General features: G+C 49.3%; 6 protein-coding genes across 6 annotated transcripts; 2 read left to right on the forward strand and 4 right to left on the reverse strand.

Annotated features, from left to right (window-relative positions):
- Positions 1-29: 29 nt before the first annotated feature.
- TrAtP1_012175 (uncharacterized protein) lies at positions 30-2,747 on the forward strand. Its single transcript, XM_014090402.2, has 3 exons — positions 30-1,307; positions 1,374-1,544; positions 1,603-2,747. Exons 1-3 carry the CDS (start codon positions 534-536, stop codon positions 2,677-2,679), a joined length of 2,022 nt encoding a protein of 673 aa, XP_013945877.2. The 5' UTR covers positions 30-533; the 3' UTR covers positions 2,680-2,747.
- TrAtP1_012176 (uncharacterized protein) lies at positions 2,748-4,521 on the reverse strand. The gene is made up of 6 exons (XM_014090401.2): positions 4,188-4,521; positions 4,022-4,100; positions 3,824-3,933; positions 3,679-3,750; positions 3,141-3,584; positions 2,748-3,047 (listed from the first exon to the last, which is right to left on the reverse strand). The coding sequence occupies exons 1-6, from the start codon at positions 4,218-4,220 to the stop codon at positions 2,838-2,840; spliced, it is 948 nt and encodes a 315-aa protein (XP_013945876.2). The 5' UTR covers positions 4,221-4,521; the 3' UTR covers positions 2,748-2,837.
- Positions 4,522-4,971: 450 nt separating this feature from the next.
- On the forward strand, positions 4,972-6,572 carry TrAtP1_012177 (uncharacterized protein; the record flags this gene model as incomplete). The annotated part of the gene is made up of 4 exons (XM_014090400.2): positions 4,972-5,199; positions 5,271-5,455; positions 5,530-6,351; positions 6,410-6,572. The coding sequence occupies exons 1-4, from the start codon at positions 5,008-5,010 to the stop codon at positions 6,570-6,572; spliced, it is 1,362 nt and encodes a 453-aa protein (XP_013945875.2). The 5' UTR covers positions 4,972-5,007.
- A 43-nt stretch (positions 6,573-6,615) lies between these two features.
- TrAtP1_012178 (uncharacterized protein) lies at positions 6,616-10,491 on the reverse strand. The gene is made up of 2 exons (XM_066115420.1): positions 10,088-10,491; positions 6,616-10,038 (listed from the first exon to the last, which is right to left on the reverse strand). The coding sequence occupies exons 1-2, from the start codon at positions 10,437-10,439 to the stop codon at positions 6,776-6,778; spliced, it is 3,615 nt and encodes a 1,204-aa protein (XP_065971518.1). The 5' UTR covers positions 10,440-10,491; the 3' UTR covers positions 6,616-6,775.
- A 1,386-nt stretch (positions 10,492-11,877) lies between these two features.
- TrAtP1_012179 (uncharacterized protein) lies at positions 11,878-12,992 on the reverse strand (the record flags this gene model as incomplete). Its single annotated transcript, XM_014090398.2, has 2 exons — positions 11,878-12,872; positions 12,953-12,992. The coding sequence occupies 2 exons, from the start codon at positions 12,990-12,992 to the stop codon at positions 11,878-11,880; spliced, it is 1,035 nt and encodes a 344-aa protein (XP_013945873.2).
- A 2,928-nt stretch (positions 12,993-15,920) lies between these two features.
- TrAtP1_012180 (uncharacterized protein) lies at positions 15,921-17,207 on the reverse strand. Its single transcript, XM_014090397.2, has 2 exons — positions 16,600-17,207; positions 15,921-16,546 (listed from the first exon to the last, which is right to left on the reverse strand). The coding sequence occupies exons 1-2, from the start codon at positions 17,195-17,197 to the stop codon at positions 15,948-15,950; spliced, it is 1,197 nt and encodes a 398-aa protein (XP_013945872.1). The 5' UTR covers positions 17,198-17,207; the 3' UTR covers positions 15,921-15,947.
- Positions 17,208-17,436: the final 229 nt, after the last annotated feature.

Genomic DNA, 17,436 nt, shown 5'->3' on the forward strand with positions numbered 1-17,436 from the left:
GATCAAGCCTGACGCCATGGTGCGAAGCCAAAGGATACTATCTGGCACGCTTTATCACTTCATTCTATCCTAATCGACCAAAGCCCATATCTTGGTTGCCGTCTGCAACTCAACTAGTAACTAACGACAAACAGCTCCTGTCAACCCGAGTCAGTCCAAAGGTCAAAAGAGACGGCGGGCGCTCGCATGGAGCCAAACCTTTCTGTTTCCACACCTGCGGCTTCTTCTCCATAAAGCCTGCTGAAAGCTCGCCGTAGCTCGGACGATGGCGTGAAATTCCCCAGCCCAACGCACAGACTTGTCGAATCTCGAGCCGGTGATTTGGCGACTCTTCCCAAGCTATTTCTCAGAAACCGGGGGCTTCCCCAGACCCCAGATACGGCTGCCACTACCAACAACCACTAAATACATGTATATCGGCAAATTCCCCTTCCACTGACGATTTTCATCTTGCGTCTTATTCCTTCTCGAGTCCATCATTTGCCGACACCGACACGCGTTTTATAATCATTTGCTCCCGGCGCCGGGTCTGAATGTGGAGATATCCCGAGATGTCGGACTCTGTAATGATGGCCCAGCCGCGAAAACCGGCCAGCAGAGGCAGCAGACGAGGCCGGAAGCCCACGTCATGTACGCAATGCCACTTGAGGAAGCAAAAGTGTGATAGGAACCAGCCTTGTAACCGCTGCCTACAGCGGGGAGTGGCCCATTTGTGCGGCGATTCCACCAACGGCAATGGTGGTTTCAAGCACTCACAGTCTCCCCAGGTGGTTTCCATCGCTCCGCCCAGCCCTTCTCCCAGACCGAGGAGAGTGACGCAGCCGCCAATGAGTCCTAGTTTGGGGTCGTTGTTCGCTAACAGGGGTGCCAGAGCCTTTTATGGCTCTTCATACTTTGGCCACCAGGTGGCTTCCAGGATACTCAGTGAAGAGGGCCAAGATCTCCCGGCAGGCATATCGCGAGGTCGAGACACATTGCAGTCCTTTAGGGATGAGTCTAGCTCTTTCGCTCAGGTCTGGGATCTGCTTGGTCTCCTGCCTCGGCAGAAGTCAACGGTTGATCGCTTGGTGAATATCTTTCTGGCAGAGGTGAACTGGTCGTTGGATGCAGTTCATGAGGCGACTTTCAGAAGCAGCTATGATGAGTTTTGGGGCAGACGATTTGGTTTCGATGATTTGGCCAATGTCGACCTTCGATGGTTGGGGCTATTATTCATAATATTGGCCTTTGGAGTTCTGCTTGATTCTCCGCCACATCCGACGCTGGATGTGCAGCGAGAACGAGAAGAAGCCTCTCTCCGATTTTATGTAAGTTGAATTTCTGCGTGTAAAAGAAACTCGTATATGGAAATAATCTGACAAGTAATGCTTTAGTGGGCAGCAAGAAGAGCAATTGTCATTGCTCCGTCGTTTTACGGAGAAAGTACAGATATTGTACGAGCCGGACTGCTCGTAACCCGCTATCTACTCTACACTCGACGCGTTTCAGAGTCGTGGTTGACAATCGGCTTCGCATCGAGAATGGCCCAAGCACAAGGCATGCATGTAAGGGATTCCACCACCTCAATGATTTTGGCCCATGTAAAATACTCATACTTGGCAGGTTGACGGTGAGAGATGGCGCATGACTCGCAAAGCCACCGAGCAGCGGAGACGGCTCTGGAGCCATATATATACGATCGACCGTATGATATCGCTTGCACTGGGCCGGCCGTATGCAATCAACAATCAGTTTTGCTTAACGCACGAGCCTGAAAACGTCTGGCTGGATGACATGGAGGACGAAGAAGCCAACCGTGCTGTGCCGCAGCCGCTTAGTCTTCCAACGCCGAGCGTGCTATCATCTCTGCTTTATCGACTTGCACAGGTCGTTGGAAAGATACAGGAGAAGTGCTTCGGAATGGAAAGAGTAAGCTATGAGGCTGTTCTCCAGCTCGATGCAAACCTGGTCAGGTGGAGCGAACAGCTTCCGCCATACTTCCGCTTAGACAACCCAGACACTGCAGCGGATGACGCTCTTCCATTTCTCCCATGGCATCGATTATATCTGCACACGTCATTTCACTTTGCCAGAATCGTCCTACATCGACCATTCCTGCTTCGAGAATCAATCACGGATCGATTTCGAACTAGCCACGAGGCGTGTATGTCCTCGGCGTTGGCAGATTTGAAAATACGGCTTCGTACCATGAATAGCACAAACGCAGACAGTCTGCGGTGGGCTTTTGGGGCTCACAATCTATTCAACAGTGCCATGATTCTCGGTATTATTGCAGTAAAGAATCCTCATTCGGCGCAAGCTGGTGCCATCTTGGAGGACTTGGAAGCATATTGCGAGAACCTGCACCAGGACCCCTGGCTCAACGAATTTGGCATGGCTGAGTTGAAAGTGGTTGAGCTGTGCATTTCAAAGGCCAAGGACTCGAGGTATACTTCGATGACTGCTTATCCGTCGGGCACTCCACCTGAGCCGCCTGGCCCTAGGATTCAGGCTGTAGATGGTTCGGGGCGAATGCGTCCATCAGATCTAGAATCTCCAGCCATGTCTTCCGACATGAGCTCTATATACTGGCCAACTGTTTGGGAAGATGGCCAGTTTACGTTTCCGGGCGCAGCAGATTTTAGCACATGGGAGCAGATGATCACAGGTATTGCGGAGGAAAATTACGGAGGACAATGATTCTGAAGTAAATAGCTATGAATTTTGTCAATATAACTTGAACCAAATACATGTATATACCTATATATACGCTAAACGCCTTCGCCCTCAAATTCCGTGCTATGAGATGCGCTTTTCGCATGGTGAAATCCTATCCTAACAGTTCCTAACCCATTTCCTTACATCTTGGCCTCAATGAGCTGTGCATGCTTAGACTCCAAATGCGTAGATGGTTTAAATGCAATCGGATTGGTCAGCGACCCAAGGCCATGACTGATCGTCACGAACAGCTCATCCCCTTCAACAAGCCGAACGGGTGGGTTCCGGCTGACGCCAATGCCGCAAGGGGTTCCCGTCAAGATGATAGTCCCCTTTTGCAACGTGCAGCCCTGTAATTTTGTTCAACATCGTTTATTAGCCCAAGAAGCAACTCAATAGCGGGAATCTGGACTCCCCCCCCTCTGACTCAGCTTGTAACTCACCTGGGAAAGAAATGAGACAATCTTGGGCACCGTGAAGATCATGTCGCTCGCCTCGCCCTGCTGCATGACCTGGCCGTTGAGGATCGTCTGCAGCTTCAGAACCGACGGGTCAGGAATGATCTTGGACGAGACCAGCGCCGGTCCGATTGGAGCAAACCCGTCGAAGCCCTTGCCGCGATCCCACTGTGAGACTTCGTTCTGGTGTGTCCGTGCGGTGACATCGTTGGCCGTCATGTAGCCCAGAACGTGCTCCATGGCCTGATGCTCCGAGACATCTTTGCACGTCTTGCCAATGACAACGGCGAGTTCCACCTCGTAGTCCAGGTGGCAGTCGTGCAGGTCTGCGCAATGGGGAGCAATGATGTGACCGGAAGGGTGGTTGATGGTTTCCGTTGCCTTGAGGAACATTGTGGGGGTTTCAGGGATTGACAACTTCATTTCTGCCTATCAAAAAGGGTTTCAGCAACTCGGCTCTACGTATAAACCGACACATGGTGTTTTTGCAACGTTGCGGTAACTCTTTTGCGGCATTACTTACAGCGTGTTCCCGGTAGTTGAGCCCGATGCATCGTATCGTACCCGCTTCCTGCGGTTTAAGTGGTGCTAACAGCTTATTATTCCGTTAACAAGGCTGTCCCATGCGCGCTCCCTCCACAACATGGTTTTCCTGTGCTGCAGCTAACCTTTTTGACTTGAATGATGTCTGCCGAGAGGACGGCTGATAGGTCCAGGGCTGACTCGGTTCGAACAATCCTGGCATATACATCTTGGCCACGGTGTAAAGCGATTCCAACTAAAGGAAAAATTCCCTGTCAGCGCTGCGGGAAGATGCCGGTATGATTCCGTGTTTTGGAATCATTGTTTGGTATAGGGCGACGTACCATCGAGGTCATCGTCGACGGGTTCGCCGTATCTCTCTTTGCCGTTGACATCTTCGAATCGAATCAGCCTATTCCAGGCCTGGATGCGAATAATTAGTCCGGAGGATCAAAAGTTAAGGAGAGAGATGGACGACAAGGATTCAGAAAAGAAGCAGCAGATACTCACAGGCTGGCCGTCATCCACTAGTGCCGGTGTCATGATTTCTGCTGGTCTTAGATCCAAGACAAAACAACTATCAGGAGGTTCAAGCCACAAAACTAGGGCGACACCATGGCGGCGCTCCTTATCTGTATATAAGAGCCTCCCTTTTGTTCTCTTCGCTCACATCTATCCTTTCGTGTATGCCCTGGAATTATTCGTGTCGGCGATTGGGCATCCTGGGCTGTCGGTAAATAGACTCCGTAGCGCGTGCTTCAGCGTGGGTCGGCCATCGGCATATTGGAGAAGCATCTGTCGGCGAAATCGGGAAATAGGCCTCAGCTCAGCTCATGATAGCGACTCCTATGATAACGATCATGAGTGCTCAAAAGGGACCTTGTAAGTCGTCTTGGATAACTACAAATACGAATGGAGCCGTTCAGGGAAAAAAATGTTTTTAATCACACAAGTCAAAAACAGTCACGACTACAGCTCCTACAATGGACGAGAAGAAGATAGCAAACCCAACTTCAGACCTGTCCGAGGATGCATCCATCTCTATCAACAATGCTTCCCATTATGAAGGGACCCCTGTTGAAAGAGAGACGGTAAAGAGGAAGCTCAAGTCACGCCATATGCAGTTTTATGCTATTGGAGGCACCATTGGAACGGGTCTCTTCGTGGGTATTGGTGGTGGCCTTGCTCAAGCGGGTCCGCTGTCTCTCCTATTGGGCTATAGCATTACTAGCATCTTCATCTTCGCCATGGTGAGTTGCGCCTTAGATCTGATCAGTTTCTTTATTTGGTTTTGATGGGTTACGTCAGCATCAACTAACAGATGGTGTAGATGCGATGTCTTGGAGAGATGACAACATGGATGCCACTCCCAGGAGCTACGCCGAGATTCTGCTCACGTTTCGTTGATGAAGCGTTGGGATTCGCCGTTGGATGGAACCAGTGGTATAATTGTGCAATCACAGTCTGCGCAGAGATATCTGCTGCCGCTGCGGTTATTCAGTTCTGGAACGATACCATTTCGGTAAGTCCCAAGACGCTACATTCTTGTCACAAGTATCGGGAAATTCATTCTCTAACAGAAACTGTCAATAGCCTGCTGTCTGGATCTCCATCATTCTCGTTCTCATCTTCATCTTCAATCTCATTGACGTTGGAATCTTTGGCGAAGTTGAGTTCGTATGCTCTTGCGTCAAGATTGTGGCCCTGGTTGGCCTCCTCATCCTCTCGCTGGTCATAGACCTAGGAGGTGGTCCCACCCATGATAGACTTGGATTTCGGTGAGTCGTACACGCCAATGGCAAACTGCCATAAAAATAAGCCTAACAGTGGCTGACCTGGGCTTTTGCAATAGATACTGGAAGAACCCTGGCGCTATGATAGAGTACATTGCCAGTGGCGACACAGGACGTTTCCTTGGGCTCTTCAACGCCATTGTCAATGCAGGCTTCGCCTTTGCCGGTATCGAAATGGTTGCCGTTGCAGCAGGAGAAACAGAAAACCCCCGCTACAACATCCCAAAGGCCATCAACCGTCTCTTCTGGCGAATCATCTTCTTCTATATCCTCGGTACTTTGGCCATCGGCGTCCTCGTTCCATACACTGATAATCGACTCCTCAACGGCGGTGCCGGTGTTGCCAGCTCGCCTTGGGTCATTGGAATCTCGCGTGCCGGCATCAAGGTGCTCCCCTCCATCATCAACGCCGTTGTTCTTCTTTCTGCTGCTTCGTCCGGCAATGCACTGCTCTACAGTGGTAGTCGATATCTACTTGCCCTTGCTGAAGGTGGCCAGGCCCCAAAGTTCCTACTCAAATGCACCAAGAGGGGAGTTCCGATTTACTGCGTCCTCTGCACCGGGGCTCTTGCGCCTCTCACTTACATGGCTGTCAGCTCTGATAGTGCCCGGGTGTTCTCATGGTTCGCCAACCTTGTTACGACCGCCGCTCTATTCACGTGGTGCAGCATCTGTATCGCGTATATTGGTTTCGATCGTGCTCTACACGCGCAGGGCATCAACCAGAAGGAAGAGCTAGCTTTCAAGGGCTTCTTACAGCCTTACATCTCTTATATCAGTCTCGTATTCTTCATCATTGTCATCATCTTCAATGGCTTTAGCGTCTTCATTCACGGCCACTGGGATACACAGAAGTTTGTTGTGTCCTATGTTGGCATTCCGTACGTTTCCATCTCCCTCTTCTCCTTGCTTGAACTGTATACTGACTATGTCATTTAGTATTTTCTTTACACTATTCTTGGGATGGAAGTTCTTTAAGAAGACCAAGATCCGCAACGCTGAAGAGATTGATCTTCATACCGGACGCCAGTTGGATGAGTCTACAGAGTATGCAGAGAAGCCAAAGGGAATGCTTGATCGACTCTGGAAGTGGGCTGCATGAGCTATGATGAGTACACAGGTTATGATTGATTTGGCGATAGTTTAGTTTGTATAGTTTGCCATTAATGATTGAGTATCTCTTTACTATTCCTACCTCTCGCGGTTTGTAACCTGAATATGGTCGGAGGTGTCCCTTGCCATCCCTAACAGCAGCTACTTCAGGGGATATTGAGTAAAGTTGTTACGATTTCAACCATAGTAGACCTAGATCGTCGACCAACGCAGTAACACCGCAGCAGCAATGACTGGCAGTACGCTTACCAACTCTCCTAGTCCCGCATACTCTGGAGGAATTCTCGCATTGACGAAAGCACCCGCGGCGAGGAGGATTGCAAAAGCGTTGTAAACGAAACTCCACATAAAATTGAACTTGATGCGGTTGACGGATTTCCGACTGACGTCCATCATAGTAAGGATGCCACCAAGAGAAGGGCGCATGAGAACTACATCCGCTGCGGATTGTGCGACATCCGTGCCTTCGTTCATATGGACGCCGATGGTTGCTTGCGCGAGAGCAACGGCATCGTTCGTGCCGTCGCCGCAGAAAACGATAACCGGCTGTTTGCGACCTGTAGTCGTACCAAGGAGCTTCTGTATATAGTCCTTCTTGTCGGCGGGTGAGCTTCGAGAACGCACAAGGTCGTAAGGAATGCTGAGCTTGGATGCCAAAGTCTGCACAGCTCCGTCGTCGTCTCCAGAAACTAGATGCACCGAAACGTCGCGCCTTTGCAATGCTCTAATCGTCTCCACTGAGTCAGGTCGAAGCTCATCTTCAAGGCCGTAGACTACCATTAACGTGTTATCGATAGTGAAGCAGAAGACCGTGTACCCTTGAGCAAGCATTGGTTGAACAAGTTCATGATTCGTCAAATCGAGCCAGCGGGAATTGCCTGCTCGAAGAGTCTCGCCGCCCACGATGGCTTCAACACCTTTACCAGTAATACTCTTGGGCTCAGCAACAGCCGAGGCTATGACTCCAGCTTCCTTAAGATGAGCAGCCACAGCGACCGAGACTGGGTGTCGGCTGCTTTCAACAAGGCCTAGAAGAAGCGAAAGTTTGCCAATATCAAGGAAGTTCTCCGTGACAACCGAAAGCTTTCCCTGAGTCAAGGTACCAGTCTTGTCAAACACGACGTGTGACGTCTTGTGAGCAACCTCGATAGCATCCGCAGACTTAAAGACGATACCCTTTTCTGCCGCGACTCCGCTTGCTATCACAATAACCATAGGAACAGCCAATCCAATGGCGCAGGGGCAAGAGACGATGAGGACAGCAATGGTGTACGTGATAGCCTGAGTGGCAGCTTCAGATCCATCATACCCACGAACAGTCATGCCCACTGCAATCCAGATGACGAATGTGATAGTCGCTAATGCCACTACAATCGGGACAAAGTAGGATGCTACTCGGTCCGCAAGATCCTGCAGCTTAGGCTTCAGTAGTTTAGCTTCGTCAACCATTGCAGCAATGGCACAGATAGTATTGTCGCTGGGTAAACGGTTCAGTCTAACAGTCAGAACTCCAGATCCATTGATAGACCCAGCAATGACGACAGATTTGGAAAATTTTTCCACTGGCCGGGATTCGCCAGTAAGCATAGACTCATCAACTTCAGATGAGCCCTTGGTGACAGTGCCGTCGGTCGGAATTCTAGTATCAGGGAGTACTTTGAATGTATCCCCGTATTGCAATAGCCGTGCGTCAATCTCGCGTTCGGTTCCGCTCTCTTGATCTACAAGGATGGCTGTCGATGCTTGAAGTGACCGGATAGAAATGGATTCAACTGCTCTCTGGCGAGCGAGAGCGGCGACCCATCGACCTACCATGATCAAAGTAACCAAGAGAGTGCTCGTTTCGAAAAATTGACCAGTCAAAAGAGGCGTTCCTATAATGAGGCATGCAAAGGAGACAACCGAGAAGATGTAGGCAGCACTTGTGCTCAAGACGATCAAGAGGTCCATCTCGATCACTCTAGAGAAAACCAGAGCCTTCAGAGCCTTGGGATAGAAAGGACCTGCTATGACAAATTGAACAATAGTGGCCAAGGCAAATGAAGCAGAGGAATATGCCACTTTCTTCTCAGGAAGTGGCGCCCACGCCATGACCAGTACCGGAATCGTCAAGATGGCAGAGAGAAGCGTCGTATACCCGACATGGCGAACATGCTTGCTGCTAGCCTCTAGCGAAACATCACCGCGTGGAGGAGCAAGTGTGACTGGCGGGCCCCAAATTTTCTCAGTGAGGTCTCGAGCTCCGACTATCTTCGGATCAAAAGTAACTCGCACAGTCTGATCATCTACGCGTGCCATGTCGATAACGCCGTCTGGCCATATTTGACCGAGGAACTTCGAGAGCTCATTGGGGACGATAAAATCCAGGCTAGATCCTTTGTTCTGGACTCTTTCACATTTAAATTCGGTCGTTCGCTCTAGATGTTTCATGACTTCCTCTACTGATCCCAATCGAAGATCAATGTTGAACTCGGCTCGAGAGAGAATGAGACTCGTCTTCAAGTCCTTGACAGCAGGGACAGTAGCGAGGGTTCTGTTGAGCTTTGTTTCGCAACCAGTACAGGTCATACCAGAAACGCTAAGAACTACATGCTCTTTTCCGGTGCCCTGATTTTCCATGTCTGTGATGGCGGGAATCGGGGCTTTTTCGATGTTCAGCACAGGATCAGGCATAGCAGAAGAGCAACAAATATCGCTGCACGAGCCTTGAGGGCTGGTCGGCCGGTCTTTTGAGCAGCAAGAGTCCACGCATCCACGCTTTGTGGCTTTCGCAGTATCCTGTTTCAGTGGCTTGCAGCAAGAGCCGGAACAAGTAGTATTGGATGGCTCTATGGCGGCCTCATTCATGGCTCCTCCGCAACAAAGTTCTGCAAAATTGTCCCCAATATCTAGGGCTTTAGGGCTATCGTCAGAGCAGCAAGAGCCAGAACAGTTGTTTGCCGGCATTTTTATGCTGTCATTGGTGTCGGCTTTGACATCTACAATGGGAGCCTTTGAGCAGCAAGTATCGGCACACCCATTTTCGGCGAAAGGTTTATCGACAGGTTTGCCCTCCGAACAACTTGGCTTTGAGCTCTTGGCGGGCTCGCTCTTTGAACAACAAGAGCCCGCACAGTTGTCGGTAAAAGCTTCTTTGGCGGGCATGATGAACATGGCGCTTTCACCAGCACCCTTTCGTAGGCGAAGACGGTTTCTCGCAGCCTGATCCCTGGTGACAGGTTCGCTACGACGGCAGTTATCCAGCGAGGTGCGAAAAAGTTCGCGGCCCGAAGCGTCCTTGGAGCACTTCTTCGTGTCTGGAGAGCGGCGGTCCGGGACGTTACAGCAGGTTTCCTGGCCAAGAGCAATGAGAGCGCGGCAAATGCATCCCAAGGCCCGTAGAGTGGCCCCATAGCGGTCGAGAACAGAGAGACTATGCTGGCTGCATGCCTGGCCATCAGTCGCTTCGCTGCATGCTGGGATGATTTAGCAATGTGGCTGGCGTCTCAAAGAGCAGCTACTCACCGTTTGTCTGAGCGCCGGGGCCGAGGACAGCAGCATTCATCTCGCACTCTCGCATTGCCAAGCGATCGAGGCAAGACGTATCGCAGCATGGGCTGACTTTGCCACGGCAGCAATCAGGCTGGTCAGTATCATCTGGAGCTTTCTCATCCTCGCATCTCCCAGAAGAGCAGCAATCATCCAGTGCGGCTTGAAGCCGATCTCCTTGACTCGGGTTTCTAAAGCTGAGAGTTTCAGAGCAGTCGTCATCGGAGCGAGATTGCTGGCAGACGTTGGTCTGCGCAGCTAGAGCCGCATCTGGTGCAGCCATTATTTCCGGGGCAGAAGCCTGTTGGCCGCAACAGTCGCTTCCCATATTTGAAGTGGTTTTGCTTTCGGTCCAATTTTGAGTGATGGTTGAAGTTGATGGTTGAAGTTGGCTGTTTCGAAGCCGTCAGCATCCAACGTGCATGATGCACCTTCCGTCACGTGAATTGGCTGATAAAGACCAATTTCACCTGTGCTTCAGCCATTATGCCAAGCTTGTGCGGGGAACTAAACCGTTTCAATCTCATTGATTCTGAAAGAAAGAGAAATGAAGAGAACGTGTATTGAAGGGATTCCAGAAGTCATTGGAATGCGCCAAACACAATGGTGGGACAGTGTAGCACAGCTTGAATTGTAAGCAGTGTAAAGCCCCCCAAAGTTGCTAAAGACTGTGCCCGTTCGCCGCACTTTTTGACAATTGCATTGAGAAAGCAGCGATAAAGGGAAAACTAATCAGACCAACTAGAATCACATGTATGTTTTCGAATATTGTCATCTGCCACTCCGTTTCATTCGCTAATATAAGTTGTATAGCCTCGAGTTTCAGCGATGATTTGTGAAGATGGCTTTGTTGCTATTTAAATTTTTATTAGTATTTAAACTTCTCTAGTCTCATCTGCTTAGCTAGGTACACAAACTCAAGGAGGCCGAAAAACAGTCTACACCACCAGTCTAATAACATATGTCAAGCCGGCACATCTGCATGCAAGATGAGTGATATGGTACTCTTCGTCTCCTTATGCTCCCTCTACTCTGCTACCTGAAGCGCACAAATAATCCCACCAAAGGGATCAAAAGCAAGTCAGCGAGTAACTGCATTTCCAGCTAGCTGGAAAACTCTAGCTTAATCATCAATCCTGTTTATAGACTGCCGCTAGAAGTCAATATATGCTTTAAGGTGCGGCGTGTAGATGACAGATGTGATTACTGATCAGGTTGCCGAGAGCCAAATCAACAAGCCATGGGCTGCTGGGGTTCCCAGTAGAAGGAGAATAAATTAGAGAAGTTTGGGGTAATGGAGAAGAGCTGAGCTACTTTAGGAAATCTCGTTTTGCCCAAAAACGTCTTAGAAAGGGTGTGTCTCGTTGTGGCTACGCTCCCAATATTGAGATGCCTGTATGCATGTTTAATAATCACGGATGCAGGTACCGAAGATCACCAGATTGAACCATAATGACTCGAAAAGGGTGGGGGTTTGCTACTAGGTACTCATTAAAGATAGTCTGGATGAATAAGCAAAGAGAATAGAGGTTGCAATCTACATGTTGCAGTGAGTTTACTGTAATTGAATGCGTGGAGAGTTCAAGAACACCAACATCGCTAGGACATGTGCCTCTATCTAATCGAAGTAAGTGCTGCATAGTCGGGAGTTTACAATCTTCGTTTGCCGATAGTCACTTCGTACGCTAAAGGTAGGACATGGCATATATTCAAAATGTGTTTTTATTGTCTGCATGGCAGGCCTCTTTGTAACAGCTCAAGATTATTTAAGATTTGTAGTCACCTCTCCGTTCATCAATGCCCTCTACTGTAGTAGTCCTAGTGATGTGCCTCACCAGTGCCTCGTCTCCGTCCTCATGAACCGCGTGACCGCTTTGAATCACTGATACGCTGTCTCGGAAGACAAACTCGTAGAAAGCGCTGGATACCAATGTGGCAGGTATGCTGACGAGGATAGCGATAGGAGAGTAATTCTTATAAGTGAAGGCTTCTTTGCCGAAGAAGATTGCAGCAACGATTCTGGGACCAAGGTCTCGAGCCATGTTCATGGTGAGAGTGACGTCTCCAAAGCCCCAGGCCATGGCGGCGTATGCCAGGCCGATCATAAGAGGTGCGATTGCCGGCGAGATGAAGGGATTGGCCGGGTCGATGGCTGCCCAGATGATGAAGCCGACAAAGCAATCACAGATAAACTCTGTGAAGAAGACGTATCCCATTGACTGATCAGGGTTGGGGAACGAGCATAGAATACTTGCGGGAGCGCCATTTGCAACGAGAGGCTTGCCAGCGGCAAGGAGCAATTCCTTCATCTCGTTGATTTGCTGGTGGTATATTCCCATGAGCACCAGAGCAGCCAAAAATCCACCAACAAGCTGACTGAAGATATAATAGGGCACTTTTTTGAGGGGGAAACCTTGCCAAATACAAAGGCAAATTGTAACAGCAGGACTGAAGTGGCCACCCGAGGTTGGGGCACAAGTAATGATGGCAAAGGCAATGCCAAGGGCAAAAGCAAAACCGATTGCGAAGAGACTTCCAAAGGCTGAGGTGCCGATAGGTGATGCGGCGTTCAAGGTAAAGGTGGCAATGGCGCCGATTCCAGGCAGCACATACATGAACACTCCAGTCGCCTCCGCTATACACTCCCGCAGCCAGCGAGGCCGCCTGTGTTCGAAGTCGAGTCGGCGCTGCGAGATGCGCCTGGGAGGGACGACATTGCGAGGAACGTGTTTCTGGGTGGCTTCAGTTGTGCCCAACTCCACTTCATTTCACAACAAGTTAGTTAACTGTCTTTACACGACGAGGATATTGTATCCGCTAGGATCAAAGGACAGAACGTACAGTCATGGGTGTGTAGACGATTCAACTCTCGAGTCGTCATGGTGCTGTCTTGTGTAACCAGACGTTTCACTTGTACTAGGTTGATGTTGAAGCAATTGAGGTGTGAAGAGAGAAGGGAAGGAGGCGAGATATGTCCTCTACTACAGGAAAAGGCAAGAGACTAAATAGTTGAATGCTACCTAGACACCAACACCATCATCAGGAATGCATACCATCATCATCATACGGTCAAGCCGTGCCAGCCTCTTGCAAACTCCGCACCCTTGTTTGCAGGCCCCCCCCATGAACGCATATTGAAGCCCAGGCCTTGGATCTCTCTTGCGTGGCGCCGGATCGATGTATTTCGATAGTTGACAAGAGTTGCGTGGACTATCTGCTCCAACCATCAGGTGGCTTACATGAAACGGTCAATTAGTCGTCCGCCAGTTGGGGCAGCTTTCGCAACTGAGCCCACTTTGGTCTCTGTTTTTTCACTTCTACCCCGGACAAAGAGCCCACATTCGCCCCCGCCTCCATACTCCCCCGCAGTCTAACATCTTTCAGGCTATGCCTCCGGGTTGGTTGCATGGCGGATATTAACCATTAGCCCAGTTCTGTTAGTCCCAGCGGCAGGCAGGGCAAGTTACGGATCAGCTACTCCTTTGTACGGGGAGAATCTATGCGACGTGGTACGAACGGACACCTCGTCAAGTCCGGGGCATCGTCGCTAACAGGCGGCCCCATTAATTTGCCCGACGAGACGAATTGGGCAAGCATCCAGTGGCTTTGAAAGCCTTCTGTCATCAGGTGGATATTGGATATGTATTGTTGTTGTTTTTATTGGCCTCATGATGCGTAAAGGGCGTATACGATAGGTTGTTTTACTAGAGAAGTGTTGCTATCATCTGTTCTTACTGCGGACTTCAGTCCAGGCTAGTAAAGTTTAGACAATGCTCGCTACTAGAAACGGCTCGTCCGGCGTAGAGTTGCTGGCGGCAATCAAAGAGCCTTAGGCCGCGGGATAGAGTCTCGGAATTAATAAAAATGAGAATTGATGTATGATACTCGCAGACTAAACAAAAGCCCTTTTGTTTTAGCCTCCAACATTGCCACCTGCTTTTTGTTCGCGGCAGGGACCCAAAACGGATTATGGACTTGATCTTGATGACTGTGCCGTTTGCAAGCTGACTTGAATTGATGCAAAGCACCCTTGGACTTACCCCGTACGGGGGAATGGAGTTGTGTGGGGAGATCCCTGCCAAACCTCACTTCATCCCATTCCCCCACACGAAATCTCTAGCTTCGCCAACAAACGTTGAGCTGAGAATCAACCTTGATGCAGCTGTCTATCTCGTAGTTTAAATCGGACTCGTTCCAACGGGCTTGACCGCTCCAGCTAAAAGATATTGGTCCACACCCCGCGTTTTTGACGAACCTGGGGGCGACTGCTTGATTCCTGATTGGATCAAGGGCATTGCCAACCCATGACTCATGAGGAAGCTGTCTACATCGATGAGGCCACTAAGCAACACGAGCCGAGGCACGTATCCATCGAAAATGAGGAGAAGCCGCCTAGCCTTTCCATTCTGGGCGCTATCCTAGCCGGCCCTTGGCTTTTAAAGACGCCCGGCGCTTTTTTGCAACCTCCTTCTTTTTGCTCTACGCCAAGCGAAACGCCCAAATTTAGATCCAACAGCTGAACGTGGCGAGGCAACGAAATCCGCCAAGCAGCCCTGCCGAGTCGGAACGGCACCGAGCGTGCCACGTTTAGGAGGGCTATCGGATCAGCCACCATGCCTCTTAGCTTCTATACGACTTACGAGCTTCGAACCTACATGCGTGGATGGTTGATGAGGCGTGCACGGCCAACCAACTTCACCCACATCGCTCCCGGATATAACGTCTGTTGTGTAACGGAGGCTTTTTACGTTCCGGCTTTCTCCTTGAACGAGCGTCACTAGTTCGTCTACATCGTGTAATGGCGCCCAGGTAGTTGTTCGGATCCGACACGGAGAGGCTAGTCCTCCGTCGGAGGAAGAAACAAGGTTTTATGCGGCAAAGTAGGCAACGACACTACGACAACTAAGCGGAAGTTGTCCTCGAAACCGCGGTTGTTTGTCTTTGAAAGAGGGGAAACTTGCTACGTCTGGCATTATTGAGGTAGTACGTGGCTGAACCTCTAATTAAGGTAAACACTAATGTAGAGGTACCCTCCAAGTGAAGAGGATATTGCACCATGTTTCCTTGCATGATAAGACTAAATGCTTCAACAATCAACAAGCTATTGTCTTTTGGTCCGAAATATCGCGATAAGCGGCTTGAACGGCTGTACTGGAATGTTAAACACGCCATGTACGCATAACCGTCAATAGACTTTCTCTAAGACGTCTGAGGCCCTACGAACTTGGATGTCGAGACCAATATATCGGTAGAAAGTAATACCGTTATAGTACTGAATCAATCAAACCATGATACTGGTTTGGATAAATCCAAAATGCATAGAGACACTGATAGGTGATGTTTTCCGCGAGGCTCTAGGAGATAAGGCTTTATTAGCTACATTATTAATTGTTTGATGTCAAAGACTTGAATCGAGAATCAAATTGGTGTAAAGACTAGTAAAAAGGCATTGGTTATCTGAAATGATTTAGCAAGAATAGTCATCGTCTTAATAATCGTTTGCGTCTCTATATATGATATACTTCTCTGTTTGCATGAACCAGAACATGAAGTTTACATTGCGTTCAAAAGAAATAGTCCGCTGATGGAATGACCTCCATCACGCAGTCGACCTCGCTAAGAAGCCCAACTTTCCATATCTTCTGATGGCGGTGTGATGGAATTGCATTGGCTTTGTACAACCTAGTGTGTGCCTTTTTAATTTGAGAGTCCATTCGGTGTATGATAGAGTTTTTGTACCACATTTACGTTCTCAAACAATTTGAAACTAGTGTATATATATCATATTTCGTTGAAATACTATATCCCACATAAATCTTCTATGTTTTGGCACATCTTAGTCTGCATGTATATACGCAGCCTTCTTTATCTCTTCCAGAATCCTATGAGTATTCGCTGCCGACTCAAACGTTGCGTATCTGGCCGTATCTCCCTTGGCAAATGCATCATACATTGAGTGTGTATTTGCAGCCATTGGCGAAAGTGCCTCAGCGGCAGGAAGTCGATAGCCCTGGAAATCAACCACCTCAAATGGCCCATCTCCATTCTTGATTCGGATTTCAGCGTCCTTGTCAGCTATTGACCATGATGCGGGGCTAGTGACCATGATTTCTCCCTCAGTGCCGGAGATGTACCAACGTAGGTCGTGTTCATCGCCGTGATGCCTTGGTTTTCGGAAAGCTATGGAAGCTACCGCCCCATTGCTGGTGACTCCTTGCACTAGGATTTGGTCGGGCGACGTTTTGACATATGCGGGATCAACAATGTTGTTACCATGTCCGGTAGATTGGACGGCTATGGAAGCTGACTCCTTGGTGGTAGTTTCTTGCGCTCGAGATTGGTCGGACCCGGTAAGTTTGACAGTCTTGTATCCCGTTTTAAAAATCGATTGGATGTGCGAAAGATCGCCCAGCACATTGACAAATGAATCAAGAACTGCTTATATCAGTAATTTGTTGCGCAAATCATCAGACTGTTAAACGACTTACAATGACCAAAGACTATAGTGAACTCGTTTCCACCACTGTCCATATCGAGGTAAGATTTCAAGCTTTCAGGCCAAACGTCTACAGTGCGATTCAAAGAACACGCAACCACCGAAGAACTAATGACGCGTCCAATCTTATTGTTCGCAATCAGTTCTTTCAACTTCTGCATCACCGGGGATGCTCTGCCTTGGGCTCCGATGAACGTCTGCACATTGTGCTTCTTTGCTAGCGCAGCCAATTCTTCAACCTCGGCCGTGTTTGCCGCCATGGGCCACTCTACAAAAACATTCTTGTTCTTGAGGAGCGCCGGTTTAACAAGCTCATAATGGCTCTCCACCTTGACTGACACGATAATCAGATCGACATCGGGGTCATCGGCAAGGTCATCAACACTTCCGTACGCCTTGGTGGATTCTGGAAGCCCTTGCGCCGCAATGGATCGCTTTGCAGACTCCACGGAGGAGTTTGCAAGAGCGACAATCTCGTACTCTGGCGATGCAAGAAGAGCTGGAAGATGAGAAACTGCGGTCCAGCAGCCGCGTCCGGTGAAGGCTTTTGCGGTCGAAAGGCCGACGAGGCCAACTCGGATAGGTGCCATGATATGATGATGAAGTTTGATGAATTCTTAGTTACATGTAATCATTAATGCTCGATACGCCTGGAAATCGAAGCCTTTTATAATTATTTGAATGTTCAATGATAGGGTTCGGTGAAGTTCATCGTCTCGGCATTAGCCATGTCAATCACTTCGGCACTTCCAAGACGCTGATTCGACAAGATGAGTAATGTCCACTCCATGTTTGCAGTCTCATACGCATTCATTTTCGACAAGAGTCA

This window comes from Trichoderma atroviride, chromosome 7 (assembly GCF_020647795.1).
Source record: "Trichoderma atroviride chromosome 7, complete sequence".
Classification (NCBI taxonomy): domain Eukaryota; kingdom Fungi; phylum Ascomycota; class Sordariomycetes; order Hypocreales; family Hypocreaceae; genus Trichoderma; species Trichoderma atroviride.

Bases quoted from the DNA above. Each gene is read 5' to 3' on its own strand.
- TrAtP1_012178 (XM_066115420.1), bottom strand. From the start codon at position 10,439: ATGGGAAGCGACTGTTGCGGCCAACAGGCTTCTGCCCCGGAAATAATG. The intron at 10,039-10,087 runs GTGAGTAGCTGC...AAATCATCCCAG, and splicing joins CCCCGGCGCTCAGACAAACG to CATGCAGCGAAGCGACTGAT.
- TrAtP1_012180 (XM_014090397.2), bottom strand. From the start codon at position 17,197: ATGGCACCTATCCGAGTTGGCCTCGTCGGCCTTTCGACCGCAAAAGCC. The intron at 16,547-16,599 runs GTAAGTCGTTTA...TGATATAAGCAG, and splicing joins CACTATAGTCTTTGGTCATT to TTCTTGATTCATTTGTCAAT.
- TrAtP1_012176 (XM_014090401.2), bottom strand. From the start codon at position 4,220: ATGACACCGGCACTAGTGGATGACGGCCAGCCT. The intron at 3,934-4,021 runs GTACGTCGCCCT...TTTTTCCTTTAG, and splicing joins CGTCGACGATGACCTCGATG to TTGGAATCGCTTTACACCGT. The intron at 3,585-3,678 runs GTAAGTAATGCC...CCTTTTTGATAG, and splicing joins TCAACTACCGGGAACACGCT to GCAGAAATGAAGTTGTCAAT.
- TrAtP1_012175 (XM_014090402.2), top strand. From the start codon at position 534: ATGTGGAGATATCCCGAGATGTCGGACTCTGTAATGATGGCCCAGCCG. The intron at 1,308-1,373 runs GTAAGTTGAATT...GTAATGCTTTAG, and splicing joins AAGCCTCTCTCCGATTTTAT to TGGGCAGCAAGAAGAGCAAT. The intron at 1,545-1,602 runs GTAAGGGATTCC...CATACTTGGCAG, and splicing joins CCCAAGCACAAGGCATGCAT to GTTGACGGTGAGAGATGGCG.